The sequence below is a fragment of the Oncorhynchus clarkii genome, chromosome 5 (assembly GCF_045791955.1).
Source record: "Oncorhynchus clarkii lewisi isolate Uvic-CL-2024 chromosome 5, UVic_Ocla_1.0, whole genome shotgun sequence".
Taxonomy (NCBI): domain Eukaryota; kingdom Metazoa; phylum Chordata; class Actinopteri; order Salmoniformes; family Salmonidae; genus Oncorhynchus; species Oncorhynchus clarkii.
In genome coordinates this window covers 66,724,382-66,736,892 of record NC_092151.1, presented here as the reverse complement: position 1 = coordinate 66,736,892, position 12,511 = coordinate 66,724,382, and the positions used below count along the sequence as shown (strand labels likewise).

The 12,511-nt window shown below is 41.7% G+C and overlaps 1 protein-coding gene across 1 annotated transcript in view; it reads left to right on the top strand.

The window, feature by feature from the left end:
* LOC139409257 (leucine-rich repeat-containing protein 7-like) overlaps positions 1 to 12,511 on the top strand; it is a 117,688-nt gene that overhangs the window by 55,264 nt on the left and 49,913 nt on the right. The window contains exons 2-6 of the mRNA XM_071154144.1: positions 4,403 to 4,605; positions 6,289 to 6,406; positions 6,580 to 6,658; positions 8,589 to 8,678; positions 11,929 to 11,985. Of these exons, the coding sequence (XP_071010245.1) occupies positions 4,403 to 4,605; positions 6,289 to 6,406; positions 6,580 to 6,658; positions 8,589 to 8,678; positions 11,929 to 11,985 (547 nt within the window). The remainder of the gene's footprint in view (positions 1 to 4,402; positions 4,606 to 6,288; positions 6,407 to 6,579; positions 6,659 to 8,588; positions 8,679 to 11,928; positions 11,986 to 12,511) is intronic.

Genomic DNA, 12,511 nt, shown 5'->3' with positions numbered 1-12,511 from the left:
GAGATAGAGAGGGAGCTGAGCCGGTGTCCTCGCTCCTCACCTCTGCAGAATCTGCTCCTGCGTCATGTAGTTTCCATAGCACCCTGAGCAGAACTCACTGATGATAACACAACATACCAAAGTGCTCTTCTTTTACTCTTTCCTTTTCTCTCTGACACTTGGTAGACTGGAGAGAATAGAATAATAGTCATTGTACCGTATACAAAAGGATATTCAAAATAGAAGCTCAATAAACTGTATACAATTCAACAAGTGATCCATTTTGCATTACAGGCATATGCGTATGTTACTTTGTTATGTATACTCGATTTGACTTGATTGAGCGTTGGGGTACCTCTTCACCCTGCTCTTAGAGTAAATGAGACCAACCTAAATGAGACCATAGATTGAGTCCATAGATTTCCCATAATGTCAGATTGCTGATGAACTCATTCAGTTTTATGCAATCTTTCTGTTCTAGAGGCAATTCATCTTACAGAAAAATGAGATTCAGTGGGTTATAGGGTTCATTGATTGTGTAATGCAGCTAATCTTGATCAGGAATTTGAACACTCGTTTATTGTTGGTTGTAGAGAGAACATAGTATTGGCATCAGTTCGTTTTCACATTTCTGAATTGTTTAGGATTGCTATGTAAGATAACCACAGTCTTACAATGAATGGTGCCTAAAACAAATAGATACATTTCACGCGCTGTGGATCAATGTGTGTAAAATCTTGCTGTGGCTTCGTCAGTCAGCTTTCTTGACTACTGTGGAGATTAAGGAGACCTTATCTTGTCTGGCTGATGCTGCTTATTCTTTCTCTCTGCTGTCTGTCTTCACCTTCACCACTCTCTGTCACTTCTCTCTCTCTCTAGCCCCATTGGGAATATTCTCACACACAGGCAGCTGAGCCTAGCACTGGAGTCATGCAGGTCTGATCTGTGTGAAGAGGCCCTATATAATCAGAATTATACTTCTATGAGAGGCCCTCCGGCTCTATGCTATACAACCAGTCATAAGAGCAGGGATCTCACTCAAAGGATCTGATTAGGAAACCCACACGAAGCTGCTGGATATTTCTAAGGGTATTTTTTTTGCTGCTCAGACAGCCTCTTCCCTGCATTTTGATTGGCTGTTGACACCTCTCTGTGGGTGTGACCCCTGATGCTGCTGTGTGTGTGTGTGAGGACTGAGGAGAAGAGGAGAGGGAACTGGCAGCTGCTGCTGTGTTCCTGGAAGTAGGAGTCGGGATGTGATAGAGGGATTTCACTGTGACCTTGTGTGATATACTCCTGCCCCCAGAGAGCCCGGCTCCATACTGGCTTTATGTCTCCCAAGCTGAAATATCATTTATCTCCCTGCTCTGCTCTGCTCTACAGTATTGGAGAGAGGCTCTTTACAAGGCGCTCCGATTAAAACAGGGTTGTTTGTCTCCTTTACAATAGGATTTCAGAACAATACAAAGACCAATACATGGAAAATGTGGCTTCTGGAAAGAAGGTTGTTCTGCCTGTGCTATAGCCATTGTTGTTGTGTGTGTGTTTTTGGGTGAAAAACAAAGATGAGTGGTTGGGACCCAGCCTGTTCGCTGTGGAGTCACTACTGGCTGGTGGGGGCTGTGGATCAGTACCCAGCTGCCCCTGCTCTCCACCTGCACAGCTGTCCTCCCGCCAGCAGCCACGCTAGCTGGGCCCCAAATCTCGACATCTAACTGTACACACTACACAGCACAGTACACTAACCAACGGCACGCCTCTCAGAGCTGCTACTGCTGCGTCTGTAGGAATCCAAATCTCATCATATGGTTTTAGCCTATGATGAATAACCTTGTTTGACTGCCAGAACTGATGTGACTGCATCTTTCAAAATAAACAGAGACAAAAATCTTACAGTGACGTTACAGTGAACGATGGATTTGTACAGGGACAGTGCAATTCACACGCTAGTTGTAGTGGCATAGAGCAGCCCAAGGTTAGGGGACAATCACAGCTTCACGTCTTGGTATTTTTAGTGGTGTTTAATGTGGTATTTACAAGGACTAAAACAGGAAAAACTAAAATGATAAACAAGTATCTTGTTAATTTGGCATTGATTTCCCAGCAGAGACTGAACGATGGGTTCAGTATAATAGAAGAACGTTTTAATTATCACAGGGTACATTTAAGTAATAAGGCACGAGGTGGTGTGGTATATGGCAGTTCTTAGGCACGACACAATATATTACAACCCCCGAGGTGCCTTATTGCTATCATAAACTGGTTACCAACGTAATTTGAACAGTAAAAATAAATGTTTTGTCATACCTGTGGTATATGGTCTAATACGCCACAGCTGTCAGCCAATCAGCATTCAGGGCTCGAACCACCCCGTTTCTAATCACATTTATACCACTGCTTTATTATTAGACATTTTATTTAATTGGGGGAATGATTGACTTCTGTTCAAAAGATCTCATTATGGCCTCCCGAGTGGTGCAGTGGTCTAAGGCACTGCATCGCAGTGTTGCGGCGTCGCTGCAGCCTGGGGTTCGACCCCAGTTAGCTGACTTCGGTCGTCAGTTGAACGGTGTTTCCTCAGACACATGGGTGCAGCTGGCTTCCGGGTTAAGCGAGCGGGTGTTAAGAAGCGAGGCTTGGCGGGTCATGTTTCAGAGAAAGAGCCCATTGGGAAAAACTGTTTATACAATCTCCAAGAGAAAGGAATATGGTCTCGCAGACTCTATAAACTCAGATACAACTCAGATCTTACAACATCGTTACATGGAAATAGGACACATTCATACTAATTGTCTTCTATAATTTTGAGTGCAGAGCTGCTAATTATTTAGTGCAAATTGTCTTCACACAAACATGTTCCTTGTCTTCACTTAATAAACATGTTCCACCGTTAGTTAACCAGTGCAGAGAGGCTTTGTGAGAGACTATTCTATTGCTGACTGATCACTAACAAATGAATCACGTCCAGATCAGTGTCTATTTATTGTTAGTCCAATGTTTGTCTCCTTTCTTTTATTCAATATATTAAAGACTGTGGATAGGCACACATAACCACTTTGCACTAAAGGACTTACACTTACAGAGATATTTCAGCTTATTAGCGTACCTTGTGCGTATTGATAAGTGGCATCATTTGCACAGTTTTGTGATAGTGAAAAAAGACAGATGGAGAATGTATGCTAATAGTACATTTTATGAGCCCTGATATCTAACATTTACTTTACCCAGTAAATCTCCTTTAGCCCTAAGAAATAGTGCTTAGGAGTTGTTGTCCACGGCAGAATGTTACATTTTTATTTGTGTGAAATGACTATACTTCTCCTTGGTAGTTGATGTAAACTATACTGAACAAAAATATAAACGCAACCACAACGCAACAGCAATTTCAACCATTTTACTGAGTTACAGTTTATATAAGGAAATCAGTCAATTGAAATAAATTCATTAGGCCCTATTCTATGTATTTCACATGACTGGCAGGGGCGCTGGCGAGCCACTCCTCGGTTTCATCAGCTGTCTGGGTGGCAGGTCTCAGACAATCCCGCAGTTGAAGAAGCCAGATGTGGAGGTCCTGAGCAAATGGGGTTACTGCCAAAATCTCTAAAACAACGTTGGAGGCAGCTTATGGTAGAGAAATTAACATTAAATTCTCTGCCAACAGCTCTAGTGGACATTGCTGCAGTCAGCATGCCAATTGCATACTTCCTCAAAACCTGAGACATCTGTGGCATTGTGTTGTGTGACAAAACTGCACATTTTAGAGTAGCCTTTTATTGTCCCCAGCACAAGGTGCACCTGTGTAATGATCCTGCTGTTTAATCAGCTTCTTGATATGCCACACCTGTCAGGTGGATGGATTATCTTGGCAAAGGAGAAATTATCATTAACAGGGATGTAAACACATTGTGCACCAACATTTTTAGAAATAAGCTTTTTGTGTGTATGAAACATTTCTGGTATCTTTTATTTCAGCTCATGAAACATGGGACTAACACTTTACATGTTGAGTTTATATTTTTCTTCGGTATAATTAGGATGTGGCACTGGTATGATGGTATTGCTGTGCTTTGTAACAGTGTGAATAGTGGCTTTGACTCAGGTTGGCTAAATGCACTTAACTTTGTCGGAGACAATTAAGAGCCTGGTCGACGACCGTGGTTCAGCATGGCTGCGGCTAATTACATTTAATCTTCTGCAATGCTGTCCTGACCTAATCGTGGGGATGGCGAGGCGAGGGCCAAGCAGTGGGGAGATTATTTAAAGCAGAGTGGGTCAGAGGAACGCTCGGCTAGTTTATGTTGTCGATAACTCAGGACACGCTAGCCTGGCGTCAGCACACATTAATATGGGATTGAAATGCCTTCTCTCCCTTTCTTTCCTTCTTCTCTCTTCTCCTCCTCCATCTCCTCCTCCCCCTCAACAGTGCAGTGTCTGGAGATGACGACTAAGAGGAAGATCATTGGGCGTCTGGTGCCGTGCCGGTGCTTCCGGGGTGAGGAGGAGGTCATCTCAGTGTTGGACTACTCTCACTGCAGCCTGCAGCAGGTGCCCAAGGAGATATTCAGCTTCGAGTGCACGCTGGAGGAACTCTACCTGGATGCCAACCAGATCGAGGAGCTGCCCAAGGTGGGATCTGCTGGGGCTGAGGCTGGGGACAGGGCCTGGGGCTGGGACTGAGGCTGGGGACGAGGCTGGGGACAAGGCTGCGACTGGGGTTGAGGCTGGGGCTGGGAAATGAAAGGGGTGAACTGTAGAAAAGAGGCTCTATAAAGCCAAATAGTTCAGACAACAGTCATTCCCTTGAATTTCCCCCACATTACTAAAGCATGTCATAATGACCGATGGAAACATTATCTCAGCTCGATGCACTCTCTCTTCATGTGGCGCTCAGTGTTGATTGGCTAAATAAGTTGCCAGGCCAACCAGACCCCCACAGACCAAACAGTGCCGTAATGTCCTTCCTGTCTGTAAATGAGCTGCTTATGAAGCAGAGAGTGAAACACAAATGGACTTGCTGACTCTTGTCTGACCTTCACATTGAACTGAAAACAATACAATCTGTGAATGTAGCTTTCGTTAAGACTTTCAACGGAGATCTATTACAATCTTGACAATAGTGTCTTTGTTTTAAATTGAAACCCCTGGCTGAATACACCGTAGTCGTTTAGTACAACATTGTTGAAATCCAACAATATATTGGCTGAATGTTTACAGTGCAATTAACTGTGATATCCTTCAGAGTGTTTCAGTGGAATTACTACATTTCATGAAATTTCACAGTGTTCATCAACAAACTCCCAATTAGATGCTTTAAGTCGGCAGAAACCGACTTCGGTATCTTCAACTTCTTTTTCTCATGACACCCGAATATGAGGACCCCGCTCTGACTTTTTCTTTTACGCCTGCTACGTTAGGTCAGGGTCTTTGTGAATAGAGTTCAGGGCCAGTGTGGCTCCTCACAGGGTTGCATAAGACCAGGCATTGATAGATCCAGAGTGTGTGGTCCTTTATGTAAGTGTGGCTCATGTATCAGAGTGATGCCCTGGGCAGGACTGGACAATGCTGGCTCTCCTCTCCAGTCTTCATTGTTGTAGCTACTCCCCCTCTGGCTCTTACTGCTCTTAAAGAGTAATGGCCTCTCATAATGGGCACGTTATAGTAATGTCCCCACTGGACTGTAATGTCTCCTTGACTGCATCTCAAATGGCACCCTCTTCCCTTTGTAGTGCACTACTTTTAACCAGAGCCCCATGGGCCATATAGGGAATAAGGTGCTGTTTGGGATGCAGAGACTCAGAACGTCTCCCTTTCTATTCTCTCCTTTTCATGGAGAAAGGAATGGACTGCAGTCAAATATAGGAGAATGCGCTTGCTGATACTGTATTGGCTGGCTTTGAATGTAAAAGCTGATCTATTCATTATTCATGATACACTGTGATGGTAATTTGTAACCTGTTATCTCAAACATCAAGTGGCATGCTGTGATGCACATGCACACTATAATTCTGTATAGCACCCTTTCTCTCTCTCTGTTACCCCTCTCTCTCATGTGGCTCCCCCCTCTATATAGAGCTGTGGAGGACTAATGTTGTCCCACAAGGTTACTCAACTGAGAGTGGCTGCTCTTACAGTGATCAATGGGAAACCCGTTAGAATGTTGAGACGTTACTCATTTAACAGCATCGCATCACTAGAGACCAGCCTCATTGAAACGCAATGCATGAAGTCTCACCAAGTCTACACTCTATCAACTCAGAAGGCTAAGAGTAAAACTTGTGTTTCTTCTATTCTGCCTCTCTCTTTCTAAAGCAACTATTTAACTGTCAGGCTCTCCGGAAGCTGAGCATGCCTGACAATGACCTGTCAAACCTGCCAACCACCATAGCCAGCCTTGTAAACCTGAGGGAGTTGGACATCAGTAAAAACGGTAAGCGAGTGAGATCCATCAATCTCTGCTAGTTTCTACTCTGATCTATTCGAAATCTCTACTCTCTACTGATACTGTGACTCTAAATGTTTGCATGATGTACAAAAGGATGAGGCATGAGTGGTAATTGGTTTATGAATGACAAACATGTTTCTATTCCATTCCATCTTTAGGTATTCAAGAGTTCCCAGACAACATTAAATGCTGTAAATGCTTATCTGTTGTGGAGGCCAGTGTAAATCCCATTGCCAAGTAAGTGAAGAGAGAAAGTGTATCATTGTGGTGGAATGGCTGTAGTCTATAGGGACAATGGTAATGCTGTACTATCATCGCCAACAGCTGTGTCTGTCGCTATGTACCAAGCAACAACCACAGATGACCTCAGTAAGAAACATCCATTAATATTTCAGTAAAAATGGCTGTAGAAATTGTGGGTCAATCTTTTTAATATTTTCCAAAATCGCCCCAGGGCAACTCTAACAGATAAACATAAAGAGGCAAATAACTACATGGGAGACTGTTCTATTTGCGTATCTGAGGCTTTTTTCTGAATTGAAATGATTTGAATGGAAGAATAGAAACAATTCCATCAATGTTAAACTAAGACATTTCTGTCCTGCCCTGTTAATTATCTTAATTGATACTGCATTGTCTAAATATGCCATTTGTTAAATATGGCATATTTCGCTGCACTCGCATTAACATCTGCTAACCATGTGTATGTGACCAATACATTTGAGTCGTTTTCTGTCCTTACAGAGGGTAATGCAGGTCTCTGCTCGTTCTTGACATGACGTGACTCCTGCTATTAAATACATTGAAAAGCCATAAGGAGTTGCTCTGCCACTGAACATTTTTTACACCATACATTTAGCATTTTTTGGGGTGGAAAATCATAGGTTGACAAACAAATGGCTCCTCGTAGACTAGAGTAAGGATGTATTACTGATTGGCTTTTTATTATACTGAGACTAGGGTCTCTTTTACAGATGAGCCCTGCATAAATACGTCAAATACACAATACACAATGTTTCCAAACATATTAAGAAAAAACAGACACATTTATCAACGTAAAGGTCTCTGATCAGTACTCAGAACTGACCAATGGGGACCAGAACATCTCAGAGATCTCACATAAATGGTGCAAGAAAATTAAAATCAGCTTTACCCAGCTCTGTAGAGACTGAAGGGGCCTCCGCTGTTATCCAATTCTGAGCCTGGGTTTGGCCATTTTAAAAGTCTACATTTAATTAATGATGATAGATACATAGGATGTTTCTACATGAGTGCTTTGTAGATAAACACAAGAAAATGCTGCTTTCTCCTTACATACAAAGAGGCCCAACCCATTTTTTTGATACAAAACACAATGGTGAGTTGTACAACTATCACCAGTAATAAACCTAAGGGCACAATGAAACAGCATCTAGTGGTTTAAGTGTAGCTGCTGCTGCATGCGTATAGATAATATCCCCAGAATCTAAAATAAACATTCAAGTGGCCTGGACAATTTCCTTCCTATTAACAAAAGTCAGACATGCTTTTTCTGTAAAAAGAAAAAAAAACATGAAACTTCAACTTCAACTTCTTCACCAGTTTTTTAAACGAAGGTTTGTCACCAAGCCAGCTACCATGATATTTGTAGGAAGGAACTCGCTCAATTTGTGTACCGTTCAAACTAGGCATTACACATTAATTTAAATATTGTTTTTTGGGACCTAGAAAAAAGCATGTATTTTGTTTGTATCTAGCACTAACTTTAGATCAAAAAGTGACCTCTGCAGTGCATGAAAATCTGACTTAAAATGTGAAAAGGCTTGGCTAACCGATGGAGCAATGGAATACAACACTGTCTCATCTGCATACAATTATATACATTTTTTGCAGCATTACCAATGTTATTTATATATGTAGCCGAATATTGAACCTTGGGGCACCAAGGTATGAGTATGAGTCATTCTGTAGTGCTGCAGTGTGCTAGCTTTTCTGACAGTGCTGAGTGGAGCTGTTTCAGGGGAGTTGGGGCGGGCTAACATTTAGCCTGACTTTAAATGTGTCTGAGGTCCTTAGTCTCTGTAAATCCTGTACCCTGGCACCAACTAACAGGAACCTGCTCTCTTTCTTTCTACAATTCTCTCTATTCCCTTCCCTCTCTCTCTCATTTTCAATCTCTCCACTACAGGCTCCCAGACGGCTTCACCCAGCTCCTCAACCTGACACAGCTCTTCTTAAACGACGCCTTTCTGGAGTACCTCCCCGCCAACTTTGGCAGGTGAGCTCAGCTTATGGAGTACCCTGCTCTGCGTCTGTGGGTCCTTGGGCCCTCTGTGTATGGATAGGGTTTGGATTGGAGCTTTTATTCTGCGCTCCGTTACAAGTATGCCTGGGTGGGTTTACATTGTAAACAGACTGTTCTTTATTCTCTGCACACAACGCCTGGTAAAAAGCACCAGCCTGGGGCTTGCTTTAATAAAGCAATGGGTTTAGCAGCATCTCCTCTCTGGTTTGGTGATGAATTGAAAATAAAGTAACAGTTCATTAAAACAGCAGTGGTATTGCTCTTGGGCTCAGTGTAATGGAATTTAAGGTTGGGGTGTCATGTTTTCTGATCCAATACTTGACAGTCCTATGCATATCATTAACATCTATTACTACTAAGGTTCATTTACCAAAGTTACTGTAATCTTCAGTAATTTTGGTAATTAACAGAAAATCTAAGGCAATCTATCGTAAATTTGGTCATTTCTACTTGGATAACTGTAAAAAAAATATATATTTATAAATATATTCATATATAGTATGCATTTATTAAGTCCATATTGTCCATGAGTTTCTAATAGATAGACAGACCATAAGTTTCAAGAGAAAATATAATAATTAATGAAAGAAGCATCTTGTCAACAAATGGAATTATTTCAATTAACTCTGCAACTCTTCCAACTATTGACATTTTTCAAAGCTACCACCAGTTTGACGCCAAAATATTGACAACAAATACATATTGACATAGTAAAATAAATAAAAGTTTGTACAGTGCATTTGAAAAGTATTCAGACCCCATTACCTTTTCCACGTTATGTTATGTTACAGCCTTATTCTAAAATTGATTAAAATATTTTTTTCCCTTAACAATCTGCACTCAATACCCAATAATAACAAAGCAAACAGTTTTTTTAGAAATGTTTGCAAATGTATAAAAAAATAAAAAAACAGAAATACCTAATTTACTTAAATATTCAGACCATTTGCTATGAGGCTCGAAATTGAGCAGAGGTGCATCCTGTTTCCATTTATCATCCTTGATCTTTTTACAACTTTTACAACCATCTACCTATGGTAAATTCAATTGATTGGACATGATTTGGAAAGGCACATACCTGTCCATATATGGTCCCACAGTTGACAGTTTGTCAGAGAAAAAAACAAAGCCATGAGGTCAAAGGAATTGTCCGTAGATTGTGTCGAGGCACAGATCTAAGAAAGGGTACCAAAAAATGTCTGCAGCATTGAAGGTCCCCAAGAACTCAGTGGCCTCCATCATTCTTAAATGGAAGTAGTTTGGATCCACCAAGACTCTTCCTAGAGCTGGCTACCCGGCCAAACTGAGCAATCGGGGGAGAAGAGCCTTGGTTAGGGAGATAACCAAGAACCCGATGGTCACTATGACAGAGCTCCAGAGTTCCTCTGTGGAGTTGGGAGAAACTTCCAGAAGGACAACCACCTCTGCAGCACTTCACCAATCAGGCCTTTATGGTAGTGTCCAGGCAGAAGCCACTCCGCTGTAAAAGCACATGACAGCCCACTTGGAGTTTGCCAAAAGGCACCTAAAGGACTCAGACCATGAGAAGCAAGATTCTCGAGTCTGATGAAACCAAGAATGGCTTGAATGCCAAGTGTCACATCTGGAGAAAACCTGGCACCATCCCTACAGTGAAGCATGGTGGTGGCAGCATCATGCTGTGGGTACAAAATCTGTTTTGTCACCAAAGCCCCATATACTACCCACCATTGTGACCTGTACACTCTCTTTGGCTGGCCCTCGCTTCATACTCGTCGCCAAACCCACTGGCTCCATGTCATCTACAAGAGCCTGCTAGGTAAAGTATCCTTATCTCAGCTCGCTGGTCACCATAGCATCACCCACCTGTAGCACGCGCTCTAGCAGGTATATCTCTCTGGTCACCCCCAAAACCAATTCTTTCTTTGGCCGCCTCTCCTTCCAGTTCTCTGCTGCCAATGACTGGAACAAACTAAAAAAATCTCTGAAACTGGAAACACTTATCTCCCTCACTAGCTTTATGCACCAACTGTCAGAGCAGCTCACAGATTACTGCACCTGTACATAGCCCACCTATAATTTAGCCCAAACAACTACCTCTTTCCCTACTGTATTTATTTTATTTATTTATTTAGCTCCTTTGCACCCCATTATTTTTATTTCTACTTTGCACATTCTTCCACTGCAAATCTACCATTCCAGTGTTTTACTTGCTATATTGTATTTACTTTGCTACCATGGCCTTTTTTTTGCCTTTACCTCCCTTATCTCACCTCATTTGCTCACATCGTATATAGACTTGTTTATACTGTATTATTGACTGTATGTTTGTTTTACTCCATGTGTAACTCTGTGTTGTTGTATGTGTCGAACTGCTTTGCTTTATCTTGGCCAGGTCGCAATTGTAAATGAGAACTTGTTCTCAACTAGCCTTTCTGGTTAAATAAAGGTGAAATAAAATAAATAAAAATAAACTTCAGAACAAGTCTCACTGTCCTTGAGTGGCCCAGTCAGAGACCGGACTTGAACCTGATCTCTGGAGAAACCTGAAAATAGCTGTGCAGCGACGCTCCCCATCCAACCTGACAGAGCTTGAGAGGATTTGCAGAGAAGAATACAGGTGTGCCAAGCTTGTAGCGTCATACCCAGGAAGACTCGAGGCTGTCATCGCTGCCAAAGGTGCATCAACAAAGTACTGAGTAAAGGGTCTGAATACTTATGTAAATGTAATATTTCAGTACATTTTTTATACATTTGCAAAAAAAATGGTAAACATGCTTTGTCATTATGGGGTATTGCGTGTAGATTGATGAGGGGAAATAAACGTTTTAATACATTTTAGAATAAGGCTGTAAATCAAGGGGTCTGTATACTTTCCGAATGCACCAAATGCACTGTATAAAGGTTATTTCATGCTGGTACACTGAGTTTATCGTTTTTATTTAGGATAATGTTTTGTAGCTTTGTCATTCAATTTTTTTGACTCTTATTCAATTATTTCATGTATTTTACATGTGATAAGGCCACACAGAGTGCCAGAGATTATTACAGGCACCTGTGACAATCTGAAGTACCCAAAGGGCCACTAAATGCCTTGTGATAGATTACATAAAATCCTTGAAAGATGAAAATTCTGGTAATTTTCTGGTAAACTTCAAAAGTTTCCAGGAATATACCCTCCCTATAATTTATTTTGTTTGTCTTGTCGTGATTGTGTGTGTTTTTGACATCCTCTACCTTTCAGACTTTCCAAGTTACGGATCCTGGAACTGCGAGAGAACCACCTGAAAACGATGCCAAAGTGAGTGACTCACCACGCAGAGACATCACCAGGGCAGCTAGAGTTAGCTACAGATACGTGTTTGATCATGGGATGGAAAGGAAAGGGTACAGTAAAAGACATCCCAGGCTGAAACTAAACTCTTTGCCAACATACTTTTCATTAAATTACATAGATAATTGTATTTAAAAAAATGATTTAACCTTTATTTAACCAGGCAAGTCAGTTTAAGAACAAATTCTTATTTACATTGACGGCCTACACTGGCCAAACCCGGACGTGCGCCGCCCTATGGGACTCCCAATCACGGCCGGTTGTGATACAGCCTGGATAATTTGCAGGCAATATCACTGATTCATACAAATAGAGAGAACTACAATGTTGAACTGTTTTAGTGTTATCTATCCACATGTTAATAGAGTATTTTATTGCAACGTCTCCATGTCTTCCACAAGCACTTCAAATAAATGATAGCCTTCCTCCCACTCCATCCAGCCTACACATAGCCTACCCACCTCACGTCTGTCCCCTCTCTCCTATGGAGGAG